Raw genomic sequence first — 27,435 nt, forward strand, 5'->3', positions numbered from 1 at the left:
ACCTCTGCCTCCCAGGTTCAAGCAATTCTTCTGCCTCAGCCTCCCGAGCAGCTGGGACTACAGGTTCATGCCACCATGCCCAGCTAATTTTTGTATTTTTGGTAGAGATGGAGTTTCACCATTTTGGCCAGGATGGTCTCAATGTCTTGACCTTGTAATCCACCTGCCTCGGCCTCCCAAAGTGCTGGGATTACAGGCGTGAGCCACCGTGCCCAGCCTCCAATTATTTTTATATTTGTATGTGTATAGAATGTCTCTGAAGGATACAGAAGAAGTTGGTGCCAATAGTTGTCTCTGGAAAGTAGAAGGGTGTCTAAGGAATTAAGTGAGTGAATAATTCCTTATATTGTAAAGCCTGGTTCCTTTCAAACATTTTTATCTTGTGTATGTATTATATATTCCCAAAATTGAATAATATAATATACATAAATATTCACACAACATGGTCATTTTGCTTCTAGATAAGTTGCCTACAGAAGCACTCACTCATGTACAAAAGGGGAAAAAAATGCAACATTGTTTGTAAGAATGAAACACTAGAAACAACCAAAATCATCATCAGTAGGGAAATGAGTATATAAAATATGAACTAGTATATAGCAGTTAGATAGGTAGACTAAATAGATAGGTGTAGCATAAAGTAGCATATCGCAGTTAAAGGAAATGAACAGGATTGATCTATCTGTGGATTGATCTATGTGTATATCAACATGGAAAGGCTCAAAAACATGTTGAAGAGAAAAAGGAGCATAACATAGAATATATTTAGCATACAATTTAAGTGAAATTTTAAAAACACACCAAGTAAACGTATAAAAATGACCTGGAAGGATATCAATTCACAATGTACTTTGCCTTCTGGAAGGCAAGGTTGTGTGGAGTGTGGGGCTTCCTCCATATCTGTAATATTTTATTTCTTAAAAATAACTACCAAAATAAAAGATAGCAAGCAAACATGACAAAAAGGTTAAAAATTTTAACTCTGAGTGATAGAAATATAGATGTTTGTTATTTTATTCTTTGTGTTTTTTCTGTATGTTAAACATCTCCAGATATTTAAATAAGAGTAAAGAAGACACATCCAGCCAAGGTCCTCCAGATAGATCGTCTTGCTTTCTTTCTACAGTCAAGTAAATTCTAAATTAACCTTGACATTATTAGTAAATTTTGCTTTAAAAAAAATAAAATTTTGTGTTAGAAGTTTTAAAACATTTGGAAATTCTAGTTGTAGTTTCAGATTTCATAATTCAGATGATGCAACAGGATGGAACCATTGTCAAAGAGAATGCGGGGATGTTTGATGCTTGTTAGGACATGACTCCTATACTTGCCTGTTTGTTCATCCTCCAACCCCTCTTTCTTCCAAATTCCATGTAGCATATTCTGTCCAGGAAGCAAGAAGACTTGCTTGGAGGCATACTCATTTTCCCCGTGCCTCTTTGCTATTTCTGGAAAATAAAGCATTCTATAGGCGGAGCTAGTGAATGCCTCTTTTAACACACGAGTCTCCACACTTCCCTGTTCACTTTGGTTCCAGCATCCTGTCCAGCAAAGAAGCAATCAGCCAAAATGATACCTGGAGGCTTATCTGAGGCCAAACCCGCCACTCCAGAAATCCAGGAGATTGTTGATAAGGTGAGTTGATGCCATTCAGGAAAAAGTCTGAGCCAAAATCTTGATTCATAAGTTGTCCTGGTGGAAAGGATGTGGCTGAACATGAAAACTAGAAGTTTAGGATGTGTGTGACTTTGTTCAGGTTTCTTTACAACTAAGATGAAATAAGAGGTTTTCAGATGAAACCTCGAATAATCCCCAAACTGTGAGTGTGACCTTGAGCGAATCACATTTCTTCTCTGAACTTCATTTTCTCCATGTGTAAAAGAAGAATTTGTATTGTATCATCTCTAAAGCTCAATCCTAGATATGATTCTAGCATTACTAATTCAGTTTCTGATGCAACTTTTCTAATCTCACCAAGTGAAGCCAACATGTAATTGAAGTGTAAGGTTATTAACAGTTTGATGAAGTAGTCTTGGAATGTACTGCAGGGAAATTTTTAAAAAATAGATTGAATGAAGAATAATATTGTAAAGGCAATCTATTTACAAACTTCATACACTTTTGCCCAAATATACAGTGTTTTAGTCTTTTCAGAGTTAAAGGGTGATTCAGCTAATGGAGAAGAGAAGTGATAGTCTAGAGTGACTCCAAAATGTCAGAGGCTGCCAAATTATATATAGAAAAATAGAACTCAATGTTGTTAGCGGATTGATATGTTTTTCTCTTTTTCTTTTTTGTTTTGTTTTTAAGAGATGGGGTCTCACTCTGTCACCCAGGCTGGAGTGCAATGGTGTGATCATGGCTCACTGTAGCCTCAACTTCTCCAGCTCAGGCGATCCTCCCCACTCAGCCTCCTGAGTAGCTGGGATTACAGACTCATGCCACCATGCCTGGCTGATTTTGGGGGTTTTGTTTTGTTTTTAGAGATGGAGTTTCATTCTGTTGCCAGACAGGTCTTGAATTCCTGGGCTCAAGCCATCCACTCACCTAGGCTTCCCAAAGTATTGGAATTACAGGTGCGAGCTACCACACCCGGCCCTGATATATTTTTCTAAGTGTTGTGTGATTAGCTATCATCTAGCTATGCAGTAAACATTTAGTTGCATATTTTATGAAGGAAAACATGTACAAATTACCATTTTAGGTTTTCAGTTTGTTACCTTATTTTCTTGTATTATTCCTTCTTGTTTTTTCTCTCTGAAACATCATTCTATGACAGCATGGAACACAAGATCAGCTTTTGTGTGATTATAAGAGTTGGGATCTTGTATATTCAGGGAACTAGAAAGCTCTCTAAGGGGCCAGATGCCTAGAATCCCATCACTCATTCTTGGGGACTAATTATTTCTCTTTCAAGCGTTCTTTTTAAAAATAAATATCTTGGAGCTTTTTTTCTGGGAAATGATATTAAGTCAGTAATTTCTTCATGTGAATCCGCAGATCAGATCCATGTTCTCAAACTTGAATGTGCACATGAATCACCTGCAGGTCTTGATAAACCTTAGATTCTGATTCAGGTGGCCTGGAGGAGGTCTGAGGTTCTGCATTTCTACCAGACTCCCAAGTGCTGCTGCTGCTGCCACCCATGGCCTCACTTGCCTGCAGAATCAGAGATGTATGGCATCCTACAAGGCCAGGGGGAGATGGCGCTTTAAAAGCCAGGGTGCAGACTGGGTGTGGTGGTTCATGCCTATAATCCCAGCACTTTGGGAGGCTGAGGCAGTTGGATCACGAGGTCAGGAGTTCGAGACCAGCCTTGCCAACATGGTGAAACCCCGTCTGTACTAAAAATACAAAAAGTAGCTGGGAGTGGTGGCAGGTGCCTGTAATCCCAGCTACTCAGCAGGCTGAGGCACGAGAATTACTCAAGCCTGGGATGCAGAGGTTGCAGTGAGCTGAGATAGTGCCACTGCACTCCAGTCTGGGCAACAAAGCAAGACCCTGCCTCAAAAAAGAAAGTCAGGGTGCCAAAATAAAATTTGTCTATTTCATTTGAAAAATGAAGGTAACACCTCTTGCCCTACCGATGTCAGAGCTGTAAGGACTAAGTGAGAAAATGTGCATAAAAATAACTTGAAAATGAAAAACAAATGTGCATAGGTGAAGCATCACAATTGTTTGCTTCAAATTTGTGGCTGAAAGCATCCCTGACCCTAAAAAATCCCCCTGAGACTCTCTAAGGACCAGAGCTGTAGAAAGACAGGGAAAAATAAATTTGAAATAGAGACAGTACAGAAAATTTTAATGATTTTTAAAAAAATCTATCACTTGCTTAGCAATAATTATTAATTTTTAAAATAAGAAGCTACCAGAGGGCCTTGCATTGTTAATAACACCTATCTGTGAGTCCCATTTTAAATTATAAAATTGATTTGAAAGTGTGTGTGTGGCAGAGAGGAAGCTGCTTCCCTTTGGCTCAAATGTCATCAGAGAGGTAGAATGAGAGATAAACATTAAGAACAGCTACCTCACCCCAGAAAGGAGCTTTGCAGTTTTAAAAAGCTTGACCTCCATTCAAACTCTGATTTCGTCTTCATAACCCCTGGGGCAGGCAGGGAAGGTATTGTGTCTATCTTACAGATGATGAAACCAAGACTTAAAGAGATTAAGAGTCACTTAGTTAAGCTGGGCAAGGTGGCTCAAACCTGTAATCCCAGCACTTTGGGAGGCTGAGGCGGGCGGATCACCTGAGGTCAGGAGTTCAAGACCAGCCTGGCCAACATGGTGAAACTCTATCCCTATTGAAAATAAAAAAATTAGGCGGTGTGGTGGCAGGTGCCTGTAATCCCAGCTACCCAGAGGCTGAGGCAGGAGAATCACTTGAACCTGGGAGGCGGAGGCTGCAGTGACCCAACATCGCGACATTGTACTCCAGCCTGGGCCACAGAATGAGACTCCGTCTCAAAAAAAAAAAAAAAAAAAAAAGAGTCATCTAGTTAAGAAGTTAGCTCACCCCCAGTGTCTGACTGCCTGCACTCTCCACCACACAGTGGCAGAACACAGAGGAGCTTTGTTAGGAAAGGGAAATACACTGAGTGGAGAGAGTGTGTTAAGTTTGTCTTCTCAGTGGAAGCACCAGCCTCAAATTTAAGTCAATATAGGAGGCCAAGGCAGGCGGATCACCTGAGGTCAGGAGCTCAAGACCAGCCTGGTCAACATAGCAAAACCCGTCTCTACTAAAAATACAAAAATTAGCTGGGCATGGTGATGGGCGCCTGTAGTCCCAGCTACTCAGGAGGCTGAGGCAGGAGAATCGCTTGAACCCAGGAGGTGGAGGTTGGAGTGAGCTGAGATCATGCCACTGCACTCCAGCCTGGATGACAGAACGAGACTCCATCTCAAAAAGTAAAAAAAATTTAAAATTTAAAAGTTAAAAAAAATTTTTTTTAATCATTAGAGGGACAGGTGCGGTGGCTCATGGCTATAATCCCAGCACTTTAGGAGGCAGAGGCGGGCAGATTGCTTGATCTGGGGGATTCAAGGGCATCATGACAAAACTCTGTCTCTACCTCCTCGAAAATACAAAAAAAAAAAAAAAAAAAATAGCCAAGTGGTACACACCTGTAGTCCCAGCTACTTGGGAGGCTTAGGTGAGACGATCACTTGCACCCAGGAAGTTGAGGATGCAGTGAGCCATGATCATGCCACCACACTCCAGCCTGGCCAACAAAGTGAGACTTTGTCTTAAAAAAATACATAAATAAATAAATAAATATAGGAAATGAATATCAGTGAATCATTTCATGGTTGGTGCATTTCTTGTATATCTCCTAAGTGTCTAGCATTATGCTAATTATTATAGAAGCTACATAAGGGCTGTAAGATATGGCCCCTGGCCTCTAGGAGTTTACACGGTAGTTGGGAAAAATTGAGATATCTGGAACAGTATATAAAACAATATCCAATTAAGTACTTTTTCATAATCATAGGTTTTGGACCAGAAAAGATGTTAGAGATTGCTGGTCAAACCTCCTTCCTTTCAGGTGAATAATTACTGTGAGGCAGTTCAGCTACTCCCGTGTTAAAGCCTGGATTATCACTTACCTGCCCTCTCTTGCAGGAGTGAGCCTTAGGGCACAATTCCCAGTTCAGTGTTAGAAGGTAGAGGAAGAGTTGGAAAACTCGTTGTAGTTTAGGAAGCACTTCCACATCATTTATATCGTTTATGCCCCTACAAACAGCCCCAAGAGGCAAGTGTTATTACAACCACTTTATAGGTGAGAAACTTGAGTCAATTCCTTCTCCAAAATTACAGTTAGGTCCCCATGCAGGAACAGGGAAAATGGGTAGGTGCTGGCAATTCAGGGACAATCTCCACTACCTGTCACTTACTTGCTAGTTTTATTTTTTTGATTTTTGAATGTATTTCTGTTTTTTTCTTTTCTTTGAGACGGAGTCTCGCTCTGTCACCCAGGCTGGAGTGCAGTGGCCGGATCTCAGCTCACTGCAAGCTCCGCCTACTGGGTTCACGCCATTCTCCTGCCTCAGCCTCCCGAGTAGCTGGGACTACAGGCACCCGCCACCTCGCCCGGCTAGTTTTTTTTTTTTTTTTTTTTTTTTTGTATTTTTTAGTAGAGACGGGGTTTCACTGTGTTAGCCAGGATGGTCTTGATCTCCTGACCTCGTGATCTGCCCGTCTCGGCCTCCCAAAGTGCTGAGATTACAGGCTTGAGCCACCGCGCCTGGCCCTGTATTTCTGTTTTTTAAAATCACCTGTTAAAGTGCAAGTATTCTCAGAGGAGCTGAAGTTTATCAGCTTTCCTTGGCCTTCTCAGAGAGCTTCTTAGTGGAAGGCCAACTGAAGAACCCCATTAGAAGAAGAGAAAGAAGGAAGAAAAAGACCATCACATAGAGAAGGGAAGAGTATCAAAGACAAATGTTAACTGCATAGTCAAGGAATTTGATATCACAGTGAAAGAGGAATATTGGATGAGGGCAGAAAGAAAAGAAAGGCAAACAAAGGGGATGGCAATTGAGAAAACTTGAAAGTTTTCGAAGGCAGGAGAAATGAGTTTTCCCATTCTGAAAATAACAGAGACTGAACATGTCATTGTAGCATCATGTACTAAAGTACACTTGGAAGAAAACCCTCTTCCAAGATTCTCTGTATTAGCTGAGGTCATTGCTATATTCATCTTTCCTATTTGGGAAGACAAGTTGTCAGGATGGAAAACAACTGTGGTCTTTTCATTCAGAAAACATTGATTAGGTAGACAGAACTGTGTGAATTGCTATGGGGGTAGCAGGGACATAAAATAGTGCCTGCCCTTGTGGAAATTTATAAAATTGAATGGATCTAAGAGGGACACATCCCAGAAAGACAGAGCCATACATAATCCCATTCATGAAAAGCCACAATCTGTATCATGAAGAACCAAATAAATGAATGGCCCAACAGCAAAAGCCTCCAGATCATTATTGCTGATTCATTATCTATATAATATGTTAATGAGCGTTTGATGAGAATTGTGAGCATGTTTATGAGAAGGAAAGAAATGTTATTTAATTATTTTTAGAAGGGTTATACATGCAATGTGCATGCACACAATGAACACACACACACACATACACACACACATACACACGCTCCCCTTAGTCATAAACCTAATTGCTAAATACTATTCCTGGCTAACACACAGAACATGATTTTTGTCGGTCAGGACACCACACAAACACCTCATCTGCATACCATCCTGGGCACACCCTGGAACTTAGTATGTCATGGCTCTAACCCCATCCACAAATTTGCATTCCCCTCTCTGACCACAGCCTCCTCATTAGTCGCCTCTCCCACTGTCCCACACCCAAAGAACCTGCCATTCAGCCACACCAGAATCCTTCAGGCACCTACCTTCCCATCTTCATGATAACACACCCAGGCCCACTCAGTCTCTCATCCAGCCTGGACCCCATGACAGGAGGATAGCTTCAGATACTCCTCCACTCATGATGATTTCCTTGACCCTGGGAGCTCCTGGCTTTCTAATTCTCAATTAAAGGTCACGCCCACTGCCACCACTTTCTATGCAGCTACTACTGTTCCAGAATCAAAGAACTTTGCCAAAGCGAGGTGCAGAACCACAGAAAACTCACCCATTACAAACCTGTGGATTAATGCTGAACAACCTGGACAGGACCCAGGACTGCCAGAACATACTTTCAGTCATATTTGTTGGTCTTTTTCTAGAAACCCCACACATGTAAATCTCTCTTCAGTTCCTCAATCCCTCCCACCCCCACGTTCCCTCCAGCAGGATGTCTCAGTTCCTACTCTTCTTACGCCAGCCGTCCCCAGCCTTTTTGGCACCTTTGTGGAAGGCAATTTTTCCACAGATGTGGTGGAGGGGATAGTTTTGGGATGAAGCTCTTCCACCTCAGATCATCAGGCATTATATTCTCATAAGGAGCATGCAACCTTGATCCCTTGCATGCAGTTCACAATAGGGTTCCCATTCCTGTGAAAATCTAATGCCGCCTGCTAATCTGACAGGAGGCGGAGCTCAGGCCATAATCCTCACTGGCCCACTGCTCCCCTCCTGCTGTGCAGCCCGATTCCTAACAGGCCGTGGATGGGTACCGGTCTGCAGCCCAGGGGCTGGGGACTCCTGTCTTAGGAGATTGCAGGCCTCTGGTAAGAAAACGCCCCAGCTGACCCTATCTCTTGCTGGATCTCATTCCTCCCTAGACTCTGTTCTCCTCTCTTCAGCCAGCCCTTCCTCTCTTAGCCAGGTGACTTCATTTCTTGCATCCTCAATGCCTTGTCCCATACTTTCTTCTTCCTTCAAAACATACTTAGACAACAAATGTCCACAAGTCACATCTTACTGGCCCTATTGTCCTTTCATGTTATTATTCAAACTCTCCTTCCTTACTCTGTAAAACTCCCCCAAATGTAATTCATAAACTTTGCCACCAATATTTTTCTATCCATTTTCTCTAAAATTAGGCACAGTCCTATTGTTTCTGTAGAATGACTACAGATTAGGGGAAAGTCCTGGGTGTCAGGTACCTCATGGCTAAAATCCTCAGATCTCAGAGAATAAACACCTCACTAAGATTCATGCTCAGTAACAATGAGAAATGCTTGAAGAACTCTGGGGTAAATGCATCATACCAGGTGCTCCTCCCTGGTAGCCTCCTGCCCTGGCTGGAGACCAAGTGACAAACCTCCTCTGTATTCCTTCAGCTCCCGTCACCATCACGCATGGCAGACTGAGAAAGGTGAAGGCCAACTGCATTCAGCAGGAGATGTGTCCATTCACCACCAGTCTCCCACCACTGTTCCCAGCTGGCCTGCATCCTCCTAGTGCCCACCCTGGGGAGTCTTTCAGTGTCAGGCTACCTTCTGAGACTTAAGGTTTCACTGACAAGCTCCCCTACTCTGCCCCTTTCCCTGCTCCTCCGCTCAAATCTCATCACTCAGGTCCATGTCGTCATCTAACATTAAACCATGCAAATCTATTTTACTGGGAAGAGGGAGGGAGGCTGCAGGTTACAAGTAGAGTGAACCAGAAATCAAGGTCCACAGTCTGACATGTGCCAGAGCACTTCAAGAAACAAACCAGATCTTTTAAATCCCCCCTGTCATGGAAAATTCTGCATTTGTGGATTATACAGATATGATGGAAAGGTTAAAGATTTAGATATATTTCTAGGACAGATAGAAATGAATACTTGGGGCCAGGCATGGTGGCTCACCCCTGTAATTGCAGCACTTTGGGAGGCCAAGGCGAGTGGATCACCTGAGACCAGGAGTTCGAGACCAGCCTGGCAAACATGGTGAAATTCGGTCTCTCCAAAAATATAAAAAATTAGCTGGGAATGGTGGCAGACACCTGTAGTCCCAGCTATTCAGGAGGCTGAGGCAGGAGAACTGCTTAAACCCAGGAGGGAGAGGTTGTAGTGAGTCAAGATCATGCCACTACACTCCAGCCTAGGTGACAGAGCAAGACTCCATGAAAGAGAGAGAGAGAGAGAGAGACAAAGAAAGAAAGAAAGAAAGAAAGAAAGAAAGAAAGAAAGAAAGAAAGAGAGAAAGAGAGAAAGAAAGAAAGAGAGAAAGAGAGAAAGAGAAAGAAATAAAGAGAAAGAGAAAGAGAGGGAGTGAGGAAGGAAGGAAGGAAGCAGGGAAGGAAGGAAGGAATGAAGTAAGGGAGGGAGGGAGGGAGGGAGGAAGGAAGGAAAAGAAAGGAAAGAAAAGAAAGAAAGAAAGAAAGAAAGAGAGAGAGAAAGAAAGAAAGAAAAAGCAAGAAAGAAAGAAGGAAAGAAAGAAAGAAAGAAAAGAAAAGAAGAGAAGAGAAGAGAAAAGAAAAGAGAAAAGAAAAAAGAAAAGAAAAAAGAAAAGAGAAGAAAGACTGGCTGGCTTAGGATATGTGCTTTAAAAAAAACATGACTGAAAAGCAGAAGGAACACAAATCAGATATATAAGTTATCAGGCAAGGACTTTAAAATAACTATGATTAATATTTTTTCAACTTTAAGCAGTCATGCTCAACTCATGGCCTCAGATTCCTCATTCATAAAATGAGGTTTAAATGGATACTTTGGCGGTTAGTGTAGAGATTAGCCCTTTCAAACTCAGCTCCTAATTTGACTGGTGTCCAATGCTGGCCACCCCTCCTTTGGAATCTCCAAAAGCTTTGGAAAGGGACCCTAAGACAGTAACCTGTTTCCTTACTCTGCTTCTCCGTGCACCCTTTCTCCACTCTCCTGCCCCTAGCTCTTCCCACTTCTGGTTTGTTCTCACTATTTGTCTTCTCCCTTTCTCCACTTTGAAATTTCGTTTCCATCTCAACAGAGCAGTCACATTTTTCCCGTCTATTCTCAAGGTTACAGGAGAACTGAGTGGAGTGTTTGGCCTTTCAGAAGTGGTCTGAGAGCTCACAGTTTGCATATGTCTACATCTTTGAAAACCGTTCTGGTACTCAAACTGAGGCATCAGTAGTAAGGGATTCAAAACATCTGCCCAGGGAGGATTGTTTGAGTCCAGGAGTTCGAGGCTGCGGTGAACTATAATCATGCCACTGCACTCCAGCCCGGGTGAGGGGGAGATCCTGTCTCTTAAATTTAAAAACAAAAAACAAAAAACAACTGCCCACTGATGGGAAAGACGAAGGACTGCCTTAGGAAAATTCTAGATGCATTGGAGGCCTGATTGAAGTTGTATGGACATGAAATGCTTTCATGAAGGGCATAAAGGCAAGTTCTCAATAAACAAGGTATATTCAGTACACAGGGTTATATCTTTTTTCCTCCAAAGGATAGAAAAGAATTGAGGTTGAAGGACAAAGCCACAGATATAAAGACAACAGGAGATAGGCAAGTACCACCTCAGAAACAGCAATAAAATTTTGGAAGTTGGAAAACAGATGAACAATGGAAAATGCTGAGCAGTCTAAACAGAAGCTAAGCCCACAGAGGGGAAAGTCTAAGCCAGAAGCAAGCAGATTTACCTGCAGAACGTCACAAAGGCGCAGGCATGAACAACACCAAAAACTCGTAGCCAGGAGTAAGGCCTGGGACCAAAAGCAAGAGGACTGATCTGTATGAGGGACAGTGAGACCTCCCCGAGTTCCTTCTCCCTCACTGTCCTCCACCCTGGCAGAAGACGAGCTTTACACTTAGCAGGAACTGAGTCAAGAGCTCATAGTAGACTCTTGCATATCAGGCCCAGCTGAGAGTGGGAATGAAGTACTGTACAGAAAGCTGATGGGTTCAGTAAAAATTTACATATTAAATTTGGGACTCTGTCTCCCTTCTCATGTTTGGTTCGGGAATGCTGACATTTAAACCCAACCCATATCCCTCCATGGTAGACAGAATGATGGCCCTCCAAAGATGTCCATGTCCTAATCCCTGGAACCTGTGACTAGGTTCCTTTACACAGCAAAATAGACTTTGCAGGTGTGATTAAATTAAGGCTCTTGAGATGGAGAGGTTATCCTGGATTATCCAGGTAAGCCCATGCAACCACAGGGTCTTTATTAGAATTATACCCAAATACTGCACTCTAATTAGTATATTGTTTTCCACAGGGGTATAGGTCAGCAATTCTGAAATTATTTTATGTATACGTTAGAACTGAACAAATAGGCAAATACATTGCAAATAATAAGAACCAGGATTCTTCCTCAGCGTTTGAGAAAGGAGTTATAATAAGGAAAGGGGAAAAGCTAAATAAGTCCTGTGGTATTTGATTTTTAAAATTTTATTTATTTATTTATTTTATTTATTTATTTTTTTTTTTGAGGCGGAGTTTCACTCTTGTTGCCCAGGCAGGAGTGCAATGGTGCGATCTCATCTCACTGCAACCTCCGCCTCCCAGGTTCAAGCGATTCTCCTGCTTTAGCCTCCTGAGTAGCTGGAATTATAGACACCCAACACTGTGCCCGGCTCATTTTTGTATTTTTAGTAGAGAAGGGATTTTATCATGTTGGTCAGGCTGGTCTCAAACTCCTGACCTCAAGTGATCCACCAGCCTCGGCCTCCCAAAGAGCTGGGATTACAGGCATGAGCCACCATGCCCGGCCGTGGTATTTGATTTTAATCAGAGGAAAAAAAATATATATGTGTGTGTGTGTGTATATACATATACATATACACACACACACATATACACACACACATATATATATACACGCATGCACATACACACACATACCCATACACACACATATATAATGACACATACATAAATGTGTGTATATGTACACACATACAAATGAGTAAAGATGTGTGCACATGTGTGTGAGTACACATATTATTTTGTAGCCCTTTCCATTGAGTGGGCCTAGAAGCAATGACATCTAGTAACAAGAGACACAGCACCCAAATCTTGGGTCTTAAATACCATTCTCCAATAAAAGGAGTGGGGACTCCTTGGAGAAATAGTTGATTCCAGCGAGGAGGCAAGGAAACTTCAAGATAAACCTGGAACATCTGACTCTACTTGTGTAGAGTCAGAAAGTTAGGAAGTGCTTATAAAATGATGGAGGTGTGTTGAAAGGACACAGGCATCAGGTGAAGGAGCTCCCAATGGCCAAATCTAGGACATTTGAGTAACAAAATAAAGAGTAATGAATTGTAATCCACAGAGTAAAATAAATATCCATGAGTCATATTAACATAAAATAAGTAATTAACTACATGAAGAGGAGAGAACAGCTCTTCCTTACAGTAGAATTGCAAATAATAAATGTACAAGAAATTATTTTTTAAATTACCATTTGGCCAATACCACAATTAATCATTGTTGTGGGCAAGAACCGTCAATGGATGCTAAAATTCATGAATGCAAGTACAGCGAGAAACAAGAGTCCTCACAAGACACTAACTAATTACAAAGGGAAACAAATGGTAACTTTACAGTGGAGAAACCTGGCAGACATCCTAAGTGATCAAAATTAACATCACCAGTAATGAAATGTAGCTCCTGATAGGATGCACTTAAGCACAACATCACTTTTGTGCTATCCTTACAAAAATGTGTAATACTAACATAAGAGGAGATCACACAAACCTAAACTGAGGGACATTCTACCATCTAACAGGCCAGTATTCTCCAAAAACATCAAGGTTGTGAACAACAAAGGAATGAACCCAGATTGTACGAGACTGAGTAGAAATGACAACTAAATGCAATGCAGGATCCTGCATGAGATCCTGGAGCAGAAAAGAGACATTTTCAGGATAACTGGCAAAATTCTGATAAGGTTTAGAGACTACTTAATAGTGATATACCATGTTAATTTCCTGATTTTGGTGATTATACTATGTTATGTAAAATGGCAAAATTAGGGGAACTGTAAATGATATAAGAGAATTCATTATACTAATTTTACAACTTTGAAGCCTGAAATTATTTTAAAATAATGTTTTAATCAAGTAGTAATTATTGCTCTACTGATTTTTGTTAATCAAAGATATATATAACTCTTAGAGTTTAACAGTCAAAATGCTCCTATATTGCATTACCACACTGAGTTTATGTGAATTCAGCCTAAAGCAACAAAATTTGATGTTTTAACCTATGTAATTGTATTAAAATAGGTGTTTTCTATTGAAATAATAAAAATAGCTCACAGATTTCATTACCATCTTTGAAGACTTTTAGGAGGATGAGGTTCCCAGATGTGTACGTCACATAGATGGAGTCTAATATAGCTTTGATTATTTGTTTCCCCTTTTCTTTTCTTTAGGTTAAACCACAGCTTGAAGAAAAAACAAATCAGAGTTACGAAAAATTGGAAGCTGTGGAGTATAAAACTCAAGTCGTTGCTGGAATAAATTACTACATTAAGGTTAGAGTTCAGCACCTACTTTAGCGCCAAAAGATCTATTTCTCATTTTATGTAAAATGTTCCCTGATTTCCCTACCATATAATTCCTTCCTTACAGTTGTCCTAAATTAAGATGCCCAGCATGATTCCTTCCAAGTGGTAGACTCTCAAATTTGGTAAATGATGTGATGCCATTTTTTTTCTTGTGAATTCAGAAAGCTTTATTACATTGATTCTTGATTTCTGGAAATTGTATAGAAAAAGATTTCAGAACAGTTCAGGGCATGCTGGATTTGTGGCTGTGCTGCTTCTTAGGTAAGGAGGGAGGATCACGTCTCATCTGCCTGAAGGCGTGGGGCTGGACCACATGGTATCTTGAAGCCGATTCCACCTCAAAGCTGTATGATTCTATATGTTTAAATTAAATAAATTAAAGTAACGACTCAAATCATTAGCTGGGAAAATAATTTAAACCTTTCTTGTCCTTTAAATAAGCATTTTGATTAATATAATGTAAATATTATTTTGTAATTCAAATTAGTAGATTTAACTTATGGCACTCTAGGTATAGTTTAAAGCAGTGGAGTAGTTAAAATAGTTTAAAAGTTAATTTTATAGCTCTGTCAGAAAATTACACGATACATTGATCCAGTTCTAATTGAAGTTACCAAGATGAAACCAACTGAACAAGTCAACCATGAATATTTAAGAGCCATTTTTGTCCTTATGTATTAAGAAGATGATAATTCTGATTTTAAAAATAAAAACAAATATTAAAGTATGTTTACTTAATCTTTACTTAACCATTCGACCAGGGCACAGTGTGGCTTATTTCTCTTTAACAAACAATTCAATGAAAATATAAACATTTTAAAAGACGTTTTCAGCAAAAAATAAACATAAGTAAGTGGAGCTAGTCAGCTTAGCATAAGAAAGTTTCAGTACCGAGCTATGTATATGGATCAGCCCTGTTCTGCCAAATGTGAGCTCCTAGTAAAGACCAGGTCCCGGGGAGACACATGTCACAGAGGACCCTGCTGTATCCTCAGAAAACAATGGCACCATTTCCTCCATTTTCAATCTGATTTCTTCATGGCTGGAAAAGAACGTTTTCCAGTTAAAAATGATTATGTGCAAAGATAGGAAGCATTCCATCAACATTAGAATATTTATTTTAATAATTTATGATTAATTCAAATGCATACATTTCACATGTTACCACATATTACATTTCACATATTACCGCATATTACCAGCTCACATGTCTCTTCAACAGTTCATCAGATAATTATCTTGAAAATTTCTTCTCTTGACCACTCTTTTGCCCTCTCTTAATCAGTCTCTTTCTCTCTCTCTCTCCTTCTCTCTGTCTCTGTCTCTTTCTCTCTCTGTCTCTCTCATCTTTTCTTCCTTCTGCTATCAAATTTTTCCTACTGGATCTCAGCCACTGATCCCAGTTCCCTTTTACTTCCTGGTAGTCTGGCTGTTGATCCCTTTGCTCTGAGCCACTCTAGATTTAAGGTCTTGCCAGTGACGAGACTTTCTCTATGTATTTCAGGTACCTATCAAGAGGCAGGTGGTAGAATGGAAGGACCACAGGCTTAGGTGTCAGAGTGTCCTGGGTTTGAACCCTTGAAGCTCCTCCTCCTCTCTGAGCCTTCATTCCCTTATCTGCACAATGAGGGTAATAATCTGCTTCGCAGGGTGTTGTGAGGAATAAATAAGCTGGAAATTTATTGAGCACTTACAATTCACCATGCACTGTTCTAAGAACAGGGCTTATATTATCTCATTTAATCCTCACAACAAATCTATGAGATAAGTACAATCACTTCCCTTGGGTTACCAATGAAAAAATTGAGCTCCAGGGTGGTGAAGAGACTAAAAAGGTCATACAACTATAAGATCTGAGTCAGGATTTGAGCCCAGATAGACTGAGCTTAACTACTGGCTGTGCTGCCTCTAATATAAAGCACAAAATAAGAGCTTTTAAAAGGTTACACTGGCCTGGTGTGGTGGCTCACGTCTGTAATCCCAACACTTTGGGAGACCAAGGCGGGAGTATAGCTTGAAGCCAGGAGTTTGAGATCAGCCTGGGCAACATAGCGAGACCTTGTCTCTACAAAGAAAATGTTTTAATTACCTAGGCATGGTGATGCACATCAGTAGTCCTAGCTACTTGGGAAGATGAGGTAGAAGGATCACTTGAGCCAAGGAGTTTGACATTGCAGTGAGCTGAGATCGCACCACTGCACTGCAGCCCAGGCAACAGAGCGAGGCCTCATTCCCCCATCAGTACCCTCCAAAGAGGTTACATTGTAGAGTGAAAAGAATGTAGATGCTAGAGCCTAACAGATCTGTGTTTGAATATTGGCTGTGCCACTTATTAGCTGAGAAATTTATGGAAAATCACTTAATCTCTCTTACTCTGCTTCCATATCTGTAAAATTTCATTGCTCCACCTTTCTTCAGGCCTATAATATAAGTTAATATAATCATTTATATAAAATGTTCATCATAGTGTCTGGCTAACAGTAAACATTTGATATATGGCGTTTGTTAAAATTAGGATAGGAAGTGACATCAGAAGCACAATAAATATTTTTATAAGACAAAGCATTTATTGTCTCAAGCAAGAACCAAAGTAAAAATTCTTACCATAATTTTCCAGGTCTCAGATTCATGTCCAAACTACTGCTTCTGCTTCAACCTTCATACCAATGACTTCCTAGCAAAACCCCTTAGCTTTTTTTTTTTTTCTTTTTTGAGACAGAGTTTCACTCTGTCGCTCAGGCTGGAGTGCAGTGGCACAATCTCGGCTCTCTGCAACCTCCATCTCCCAGATTCAAGCGATTCTTCTGCTTCAGCCTCCCAGGTAGCTGGGATTACAGGTGTGCACCACCATTCCCAGCTAATTTTGTATTTTTAGTTTTCACCATGTTGGCCAGGTTTGTCTCAAACTCCTGACCTCAGGTGATCCACCCGCCTCGGCCTCCCAAAGTGCTGGAATTATAGGCGTGAGCCACAGTGCCCGACCCCTTCACTCTAGAAGGGAGGGTGTCCGCCCCCTGGGCTCTGCTCAATCTTACCAGTGGGCGTTTATAAAGTAGGTTCTGATATAGGTATATGAACCCTGCATCCCAAATTTTCTAGGGCAATTCTGATTTTCTTTTCCCTTATCAGACTGTATGGCAAATAAAGTGTTCCAAGTTGGGAGTCAGAAAACAGCATCACCAAAAATATAGGCTGTCACTGGTTTTCTTGCTCCATGCATCTTTGAAAATAAAATGCTGTCCTTTGTACCCAGATTATACTAAAAATAATAACAAAATAAACCTAGGACCTATGCCTCTTGCCATGCCATTAGTCTACAATTTTTTTTTTTTTTTTTTTTAGGCAGAGTCTTGCTGTATCACTCAGGCTGGAGTGTAGCAGCACAATCTCGGGTCACTGCAACCTTCTCCTCCTGGGTTCAAGTGATTTTCCTGCCTCAGTCTCCCGAGTAGCTGGGATTACAGGCATGCACCACCATGCCTGGCTAATTTTTTGTATTTTTAGTAGAGACAGGGTTTCGCCATGCTGGCCAGGCTGGTCTCGAACTCCTGACCTCGTGATCCACCTGCCTCAGCCTCCCAAAGTACTAGGATTACAGGTGGGAGCCACGGCGCCCAGCCTACTCTAATCTTTCTCTCCTAAAATAAGGTGGTGGATTTATGAATACAAAGAGTCTAAGAATGGGTGGACTAGGTCTAGCAATGCTATTCCTCAGCAGCTTTTTGGACAGACGTCTTTATAGATCTGTAGCTCTCTCACTTGATGTAGACCCATTTGAATAAATCTCCTTTTGCTTTCTCTTTTTTTTAATACTTTTCAGGTACGAGCAGGTGATAATCATTATATGCACTTGAAAGTATTCAAAAGTCTTCCCGGACAAAATGAGGACTTGGTACTTACTGGATACCAGGCTGACAAAAACAAGGACGATGAGCTGACGGGTTTTTAGCAGCATGTTTCCAAAGTGTTCTGATTCCTTCCACTGGCTACTGAGTCATGATCCTTGCTGATAAATAAAACCATCAATAAAGAAGCATTCTTTTCCAAAGAAATTATTTCTTCAATTATTTCTCATTTATTGTATTAAGTAGAAATTACCTTTTCTTTCTCAAAATCAGTGCTACTGCTTTAGAGTATAAATTCCATATAAATTGATGGCAATTGGAAATCTTATAAAAACTAGTTAAGCCTAATGCAATTGGCTAAAGGATAGTACCACACTCACCCCCACCATAGGCAGGCCGGATCATGGACTATCAGTTCGTCAGCCTCCTTGTTCCCTGTGGCTGCTGATAACCCAGTATTCCATCTCTACCCTCATATTTTAAAATTAAATCAAGTATTTTACAAAGTGTGTGTATATGTGTGTGTGTGTATATATATATAAAATATATATATATGTATATATATATAAAATATATATATATATATATATTTTTTTTTTTTTTTTTTGAGATGGAGTCTTGTTCTGTCACCCAGGCTGGAGTGCAATGGCACAATCTCGGCTCACTGCAACCTCTGCCTCCTGGGTTCAAGCGAGTCTCCTGTCTCAGCCTCCCAAGTAGCTGAGATTACAGGTGCCCACCACCGCACCTGGCTAACTTTTGTATTTTTAGTAGAGACAGGGTTTTGCCATGTTGGCCAGGCTGGTTTCGAACTCCTGACCCTAGGTGATCTGCCCACCTCAGCCTCCCAAAGTGCTGGGATTACAGGCGTGAGCCACCATGCCTGGCCTATATTTTTATTCTGAAACAAACGTAAACATAGAGAAAAGTTGCAAAAAAAAACCAAAAAAACAAAAAACTTTTTTTTCCTGGACATTTGAGACTTAAGTTACTTACCATGATGCCCCATCACCAACAAATACTTCAGTGTGCATTTCCTCCAAACGAGGATCTTCTCCTGCAAAACTGAAATACAGCCATCAAAATCAGGAAATTGGCAGGTCATAGTGGCTCATGCCTGTAATCCCAGCACTTTGGTAGGCCAAGGCAGCAGGATTGCTTGAGGACAGGAATTCAAGACAAACCTGGGCAACATAGCGAGACCATGCCTCTACAAAAAAAAAAAAAAAAATTAAAATTTAGCTGGGCATGGTGGTACACACCTGTAGTACTAGCTACTTGGGAGGCTGAAGTAGGGGGATGGCTTGAACCCAGGAACGCGAGGCTACAGTGAGCTATACTCATGCCACTGCACTCCAGCCTGGGTGATGGAGAGAGACGACGTCTCTAAAAAAATAAAAATTAAAAATTAAATTAAGCAATTAGGAAATTAACACTGATACACTGGTAGCATCTAATCCCTAGACACCATTCAAATTACCCCACTTGTCCCAATAATGTCATTTATGACAAAAAGATCCAAGCCAGGTGAGGTGGCAAGCACCTGTAGTCCTAGCTACTCAGGTGGCAGAGGCAGGAGGATCTCTAGAGGCCAGAAGTTCAAGGCCATGGTGTGCAATGATCATGCCTGTGAATAGCTACTGCTGGGCAACATAGCAAGACCCCATATCCAAAAACAGATCCAATCCAAAATCATGTGCTCCATTTAATTGCCATTTTCCTCTTCTTTAATACCTTTATTGAGACATAAATTGAAACATACAACTTACTCATTTAAACTGTACAGGTGAATAGTTTTATACCACATTCACAAATGCATGTAAACCTCACACAATTTTAGAAGATTTTCATCACCTCAAAAAGAAGTCTCATACCTGTTAGCTATCACTTCTCCAGCCTCCTCCACACATACTTCAACCCCTAAGCAACAACTAATTTACTTTCTGTCTAGATTTGCCTGGTCTGGACATTGATATATGTGGAATTATATAATATGTGGTCTTTTGTAACTGGCTTCCTTCACTTAGCATAGTTTTCAAAATTCATCAATGTTGTAGCATGTGTCAGTATTTTATTTCTTTTTATGCACAAATATTTCATTTTATCAATATATCACACGTTGTTTGTTAACTAATCAGTTGATAGACATTTAAGTTGCTTTCACCTTTTGACTATCAGGAACACTGCTACTATAAATATTTGTGTACAAGGTTTTGTGTGTATATATGTTTTCATTTCTCTTGGGTATATACCTAGGAGTAGAATTTGCTGGTTCATATGGTAACTAACTCTATGTTTAATTGTTTGAGAAACTTACAGATGAGAAACTTACAGACTATTTTCTGAAGAGGCCACAGCATTTTACATTCCCACCAACAGTGGATGAGAGTTCCATTTTCTCCATATCCTCACCCACACTTGTTATTATCTGAGTTTTTTTAAGGTTAGCCAACCTGGTGGATGTGAAATAATAGCTCATTGTGGTTTTGATTTGTATTTCCCTGATAACTAATGCTGTTGAACATCTTTTCATGAGATGATTAGCCATTTGTATTAGGTTGGTGCAAAAGTTAGTGTAGTTTTTGTCATTTAAAAATAATAACAAAAACTACAATTACCTGTCTTAGTCCATTTTCTGTTGCTTATAACAGAATATCTGAAACTGGTAATTTACAAAGAAAATGAATTTATTTATTACAGTTATGGAGGCTGAGAAGTCCGAAGTTCAGGGCCAGGCACAGTGGCACATGTCTGTAATCTCAGTATTTTGGGAGGCCAAGGCAGGTGGATCACCTGAGGTCAGGAGTTTGAGACCAACCTGACTAACATGGTGAAACTCCGTCTCTTTACTAAATACAATAAAAAAAAAAATTGACAGGAGTGGTGGCACATGCCTGTAATCCCAGCTACTTGGGAGGCGGAGGCAGGAGAATCACTTGAACCCGGGAGGCAGAGGTTGCAGTGAGCTGAGATCGTGCCATTGCACTCCAGCCTGGGCAACAAGTGTGAAACCCTGTCTCAAAAAAAAAAAAAGTTTGATACTGCTAAAGGCTATACTATACTAGACATGGGATTGCCACCATGTCTGGCCTGTCTATAGTTTTCTTATGACACCTTTGTCTGGTTTTGGTAGAATTGGTGAATTGTTATTAATTCTTCTTTAAACCTTTTTTTTTTTTTTTTTTTTTTTAAGAAATGGTCTCACTCTGTTGCCCAGGCTGGAGTGCAGTGCCCAATCTCAGCTCACTGAAACCTCCGTCTCCTGGGTTCAAGTGATTTTCCTGCCTCAACCTCTCAAGTAGCTGGGATTACAGGCACCCACTACCACCCTGGGCTAACTTTTATATTTTTTCAGTAGAGACAGGGTTTCACCATGTTGGCCAGTCTGGTCTCAAACTCCTGACCTCAAGTGATCCACCTGCCTTGGCTCCCCAAAATGCTGGTATTACAGGTGTGAGCCACTGTGTCCAGCCTTCTTTAAACCTTTAGTACAATTTAGCAGTAAAGCCATCTGGGCCTGGGCTCTTCTCTGTGGGTAGTTTTTTAAATTACTAATTCAATATCCAAACTTATTATAGGTCTATTTAGGTTGACTGTTTCTTCTTGAGTCAGTTTTGGGAGTATGTGTTATTCTAGGAATTTGTTCATTTTATCTATGTTATCTATTATTGGCATACAATTGTTCATAGTATTCCTTTATAATCCTTTCATTTCTGTAAGGTCAGTATTAATGTCTCCCCTTTCATTTCTGATTCTAGTAATTTGAGTATTCTCTCTTTTTGCTCTTAGTCTACCTGTAGGTTTGTCAACTTTGTTCATCTTTTCAAAAAAACAACTTTTGTTTCAATGATTCAATGTAGTGTTTTTCTATTCTCTATTTTATTTATTTCTACTCTAATGTTTATTATTTCTTTCCCTTTGCTTGCCTTGGGTTGACTTTGATCTTCTATTTTCTGTGTCTTAAGGTAAAAGGTTAGGTTATTGATTTGATATCATCTTTTTTGGCATAAGTGTTGACAGCTATAAATTTCCCTCTAAGCATTGCTTTAGCTACATTCCATAAGTTTTGGTATGTTGTTTATTTTCATTCATGTCAAAGTACTTTCTAATTTTCCTTTTGATTTTTCCTTGATTTCTTTCTTGATTTCTTCTTTGACCCATTGATTATTTAGGAGTATGTTAATTTCTACGTATTTGTAAAGTCTTCCATCCTTGCTCCTGTCCCCCATCCTTGTGACTCCCACCTCCACCCTCCTCACCCCATCACCTGCCCCCCAATGCTCAGTCATTTACATCCTGTCCTAGACCACTGCCACTATCCCTTTACCTAAGTACCTGCCCTCTCCACGCCAGCTATGCTCCACCATGGTGGGTGGGCACCTGCCCATGGAGAAGCCAACTCCAACATCTAGTTTCGGACCATCCAAAACCAATATCTGCGCCGGGCGCGGTGGCTCAAGCCTGTAATCCCAGCACTTTGGGAGGCCGAGACGGGCGGATCACGAGACCATCCTGGCTAACACGGTGAAACCCCCCTCTCTACTAAAAAATACAAAAAACTAGCCGGGCGAGGTCGCGGGCGCCTGTAGTCCCAGCTACTCGGGAGGCTGAGGCAGGAGAACGGCGTAAACCCGGGAGGCGGAGCTTGCAGTGAGCTGAGATCCGGCCACTGCACTCCAGCCTGGGCGACAGAGCGAGACTGCGTCTCAAAAAAAAAACAAAAACAAAAACAAACAAACAAACAAACAAAAAACCCAATATCTGCTGTTCTTGGCCCTACTTAATGGATTTGGGGCTGAATTGTTAAGGAAGGAGAGAGGAAGAGGGAGTGGAGGGGAGAGTAAAGGAAAAGGAGAGAATGAGAGAGGCAAAGTGAAGAGAAAACTTGTTTTAAACATGCTCGGGTTGGGCTGGGCACAGTGGCTCACCCCTGTAATCCCAGGACTTTGGGAGGCTTAGGTGGGTGGATCACGAGGTCAAGAAATAGAGACCATCATGGCCAACATGGCGAAACCCTGTCTCTATTAAAAATACAAAAGTTAACTGGGCATCGTAGCGTGTGCCTGTAGTCCCAGCTACTGGGGAGGCTGAGGCAGGAGAATCGCTTGAACCCAGGAGGCAGAGATTGCAGTGAGCCGAGATCGCGCCACTGCACTCCAGCCTGGCTACAGAGCGAGAATCCGTCTCAAAAAAAAAAAAAAAAAAATTGCTCAAGTCAGGTGGTGGTGGCATGCACCTGTAGCTACTTGGGAGGCTGAGGCACGAAGATTGCTTGAGCACAGGAGTTCGAGGTTGCAGTGAGCTATGATTGCACTACTGCACTCCAGCCTGAGTGAGAGAGCAAGATCCTGTCTCTTAAGAAAAAAAAAAAGATGTTCTAAAGCGAGCTTGTCCAACCCACGACACGACCCACAGGCACCCAGGATGGCTTTGAATGCAGCCCAACACAAATTCGTAAACTTTCTTAAAACATGAGTTGTTTTTTTTTTTTTCCCTCATCAGCCATCATTAGAATTAGTGCATTTTATGTGCGGCCCAAGACAATTCTTCTACCAATGTGGCCAGGGAAGCCAAAAGATTGGACACCCCTGCTCTAAAGTCTGCCTCTGGGCTCTGCACTCTGTCCATCACCCCATTAGTGCCACTTGACAATCCTCTGTCCCAAATAATAATAACAGCCAATATATATTAAATGCTTACCATAGTCTAGGTAGTGTTCCAAAGACTTTATAAACAAAACTTATTTAACTTTTTTAACAATCTCATGAGGTAAATATTATTGCTATCCCCTCTTTACAGAAGACTGAGTGTAGAAAGATGAAGTTACTTGCGCAAGGCCACATGACCAGTTAGTAGAGAAGTGAGGATGTGATCCAGGCTGTTTGCCTCCAGGGCCAATGCTCTTAACCCCTACACTTTACTAACATATGCTCAGAATTCCTTCCCTCAGCTATTCTGACCCCTTGAAGCAGATACGTAAGGGAGAGTTGAAACACTGGTTGTTTTTAAATAGCCATTACTAACTCTTACTGCCTCAGAATGGAGAAGCTATCCTATCCATCTGCCTTCAGCTCCTAGCACATAAACAGTCAATAAGTGAACTAAAAGATCTCCACTGGCTGACTAGTATTAGTACTCTGGAGCTCTTAGGTAACAAGAACAACTAGAGACAACTCTACTGGCTCAGTAATAAGAATTCTTTTCTGAGCAATGCAAAAACATAGACACACACACATTGGTAGCTCTTTACACAAAGCAGTTGATCAAAGATACATGAAACTCCATAATTAGGGTGATTAGATTTACTTTAACCTGATTTTGGGGTGGAAAGTCTAAATACATCACACATTTAAAAATTAATCTAATAAGTGACATACAAAACCTATGCAAAGAGAATGACACTCATGCACTGCCATAATGATGTTTTTGTCAATGACAGACCACATATACAACGAGGTCCCATAAAATTATAATGCAGCTGAAAAATTCCTATCACCTAGTGACATCGTAGCCATAGTAAAAATTTAATGCAATGCATTACTCACATGTTTTTGGTGATGCTGGTGTAAACAAACCTACCTTGCCACCAGTCATATAAAAATATAGTGCATACAATTATGTGTAGTACATAACACTTGATAATGATAATAAACAACTATGTTATTGGCTTATGTATTTACTGTACTACACTTTTTATCATTATTTTAGAATGTACTTGCACTTTTTTTTTTAACTGTAAAACAGGCTCTGGCAAATCCTTCAGGGGGTATTCTAGAAGAAGGCATTGTTATCGTAGGAGATAACTCTATGTGTGTTATTGTTTCTGAAGACCTCCCAGTGGGATAAGATGTGGAGGTTGAAAATAGTAATATTCAGCCAGGTGTGGTGGCTCACGCCTGTAATCCTAGCATTTTGGGAGGTCAAGGAGGGTGGATCAGTTGAGGTCGGGAGTTCGAGGCCAGCCTGACCAACATGGAGAAACCCTGTCACTACTAAAAATACAAAAATTAGCTTAGCATGGTGGACCTTGCCTGTAATCCCAGCTACTCAGGAGGCTGAGGCAGGAGAATCGCTTGAACCTGGGAGGCCGAGGTTGTGGTGAGCCAAGATTGTGCCATTGCATTCCGGCCTGGGCAACAAGAGCAAAACTCCGCCTCAAAAAAAAAAAAAAAGAAAAAAGAAACAAATAGTAATATTGGTCATCCTGACCCTGTGTAGGCCTAGGCTAATCTCTGTGTTTGTATCTTCATTTTTAATAAAAAATCTTAAAAAGTAAAAAAATTAAAAATTAAAAATAGAAAAAATCTTCTAGAATAAGGATATAAAGGAAAAATATTTTTGTACAGCTGTGCAATGTTTCTGTTTTAAGCTAAATGTTATTATAAGAGTCAAAAAATTTTTTAAATTTAAAAGTTTATAAAGTAAAATATTACAGTAAGCTGAGGCTAATTTATTGTTGAAGAAAGAAAAATTTTAAAATAAATGTAGTATAGCCTAAGTGTACAGTGTTTATAAAGTCTACAGGAGAGCACAGTGAGTCTCAGGCCTTCACATTCACTCACCACTCACTCACTGACTCACCCAGAGCAGCCTGTAGTACTGCAAGCTCCATTTATCACACCATTTAAAAATCTTTCATACTGATTCTTACTGTACCTTTCTATATGTTTTTTATTTTCTTTTTTAATTTTTTTAGGAGACACAGTTTCACTCTATTACTCAGGCTGGAGTGCAGTGGCATGATCGTAGCTCACTGCAACCTCAAACTCCTGGGTGCAAGAGATCCTTCTGCTTCAGCCTTCTGAGTACCTTGGACTACAGGCACATGCCACCATGCCTGGCAGATTTTCTTCTTTCTTTCTTTTTCTTTTCCTTTCTTTTTTTTGCAGAGATAGGGTCTTGCTATATTGCCCAGGTTGGTCTTGAACTCCTGGGCTCAAGTGATCCTCCTGCTTTGGTATCCCAGAGTGCCTGTTCTATGTTTACATAGATACACAAATACTCACCATTGTGTTATGATTGCCTACTGTCCTGTATTCAGTACGGTAACATGCTATACAGGTTAGCAGCCTAGGAGCAACAGGCTATACCATACAGACTAGGTATGTAGTAGGCTGTACAATCTAGGTTTGTGTAAGTATAGTCTATGATGTCTGCACACTGACAACATTGTCTAATGGCATATTTCTCAGAAGGTGTCCCCATTGTTCAGTAACATGTGACTCTACAATAATTCACTGTCCAAAATAAAAGACTTGAACAAATAGATAAACATATCCTGTTGCTGGTTAGGTATACTTCATGTTAAAGAGAACATAACAATAAATAAAAATAAATAGGAAAAAATATCAAGTAACGTGTGCAGTGATTCTTGATCTTGCCTGCATATTAGAGTCTCTTAATTTATAAATTAACACCAAAATATCCAAGGTGGGGTACTGTCCGGAGCTGCGTGCCCCGGCCATAGCGAATAATAACTGACGATTAAAAACGCCTGAGCTTTATTCATTTCCACCTTACACCTCCTCCCTAGATTTACCTTTTTCCCTGATCTGCTGTCTCATATGCCAGCACAAGATGGCGCTCTTCCTGCTTCTTCTTCACCTATTTTTCCCGCGCCCGCGAAAAATGTTACTTTGTAGCGCAGGCGCCATCTCGCGCCCGGGAAAGTTTCCAACTGACAGCGCAGGCGCAACATGACGTCCGACCGGAGAAACCAATACCTACCTGGTCACGCCCTCTGCGATGAGATCATCTCCGCCTCTGGCCCAACCCCTTCCCCTCCAAGTGTATATAAGGCATTGCATTACCGCCATTAAACGAGACTTGATCAGAGCACTGTCTTGTCTCCATTTCTCGTGTCTCTTGTCCCCCAAATTCCCACTCCCCCCTCCAGGGCCTGCTTCGACGATCCCGCGGGCCGGGATAGGGTACCACTGCAGATCGATTAAAAAATAATCTCTGGAAAATAGTCCAGGTGATTCTGATGTCAGCCAGGGTTGAGTGCTAGGATGATATAAAGAGAAAAGGTTTAATGGAAATACTAGCTCTAATTGAATTAAAAATATATCTTAAAGTATAAAATGTATTACAAAATATTCCACTGAGCCAGGCCAGGCGTGATGGCTCAGACCTGTAATCCCAGCACTTTGGGAGGCCCAGGTGGGCGGATCACTTGAGGTCAGGAGTTAGAGACCAGCCTGGACAATATGGTGAAACCCCATCCTACTAAAAGTACAAAAGTTAGATGGGTGTGGTGGCACATGCCTGTAATCCCAGCTACTCAGGAGGCTGAGGCAGGAACCTCCCCTGAACCCAGGAGGCAGAGGTTGGAGTGAGCTAAGATTGTGCCACTGCACTCCAGCCTGGGTGACAGAGCAAGGTTTTTCCCCCAAAGGGAAAAAAAAAAAAATGTGAGCCAAATTTGTTTAAGCCAGATAGAATAAAAGCAATGTGAAAAAATATTTTTATTTACTAAATGCTGTTGAAATACTGCATTTTATTTTGGAATATAATCAACAATTTGGATACAAATTTCATATATACCATAATGAATTACAAATAGGTTAAAAAGTGAAAAATTGGAATAATTTAAAATCAACTTTAATGCAGAGTTTTTTTTTTTTAAAGCTTATTTTAAAGGATTAGGAGGTGGTGTTTGAATTACCTTATTCTCCAAGAATTGTTGGGATTCTCAG

General features: G+C 40.8%; 1 protein-coding gene and 2 long non-coding RNA genes across 3 annotated transcripts; 1 reads left to right on the plus strand and 2 right to left on the minus strand.

Moving 5' to 3' along the window:
* Positions 1 to 1,279: 1,279 nt before the first annotated feature.
* CSTA (cystatin A) lies at positions 1,280 to 17,944 on the plus strand. Its single transcript, XM_003894003.5, has 3 exons — positions 1,280 to 1,635; positions 13,758 to 13,859; positions 17,713 to 17,944. The coding sequence occupies exons 1-3, from the start codon at positions 1,570 to 1,572 to the stop codon at positions 17,839 to 17,841; spliced, it is 297 nt and encodes a 98-aa protein (XP_003894052.1). The 5' UTR covers positions 1,280 to 1,569; the 3' UTR covers positions 17,842 to 17,944.
* On the minus strand, positions 1,627 to 13,751 carry LOC110742528. The gene is made up of 3 exons (XR_002520295.1): positions 13,654 to 13,751; positions 5,605 to 5,731; positions 1,627 to 1,710 (listed from the first exon to the last, which is right to left on the minus strand). It is a non-coding gene; the product is annotated as an uncharacterized LOC110742528 (long non-coding RNA).
* LOC103881872 lies at positions 14,162 to 26,425 on the minus strand. Its single transcript, XR_001899620.3, has 5 exons — positions 26,277 to 26,425; positions 18,734 to 18,802; positions 17,793 to 17,898; positions 14,784 to 14,934; positions 14,162 to 14,246 (listed from the first exon to the last, which is right to left on the minus strand). It is a non-coding gene; the product is annotated as an uncharacterized LOC103881872 (long non-coding RNA).
* Positions 26,426 to 27,435: the final 1,010 nt, after the last annotated feature.

This window comes from Papio anubis, chromosome 2 (genome assembly GCF_008728515.1).
Source record: "Papio anubis isolate 15944 chromosome 2, Panubis1.0, whole genome shotgun sequence".
NCBI lineage: Eukaryota > Metazoa > Chordata > Mammalia > Primates > Cercopithecidae > Papio > Papio anubis.

Excerpts from the sequence above, each read along its gene's own strand:
- CSTA (XM_003894003.5), top strand. The coding sequence starts at position 1,570 with ATGATACCTGGAGGCTTATCTGAGGCCAAACCCGCCACTCCAGAAATC. Across the intron at positions 1,636-13,757 it reads TCCAGGAGATTGTTGATAAG|GTTAAACCACAGCTTGAAGA; the intron begins GTGAGTTGATGC and ends TCTTTTCTTTAG. Across the intron at positions 13,860-17,712 it reads GAATAAATTACTACATTAAG|GTACGAGCAGGTGATAATCA; the intron begins GTTAGAGTTCAG and ends AATACTTTTCAG.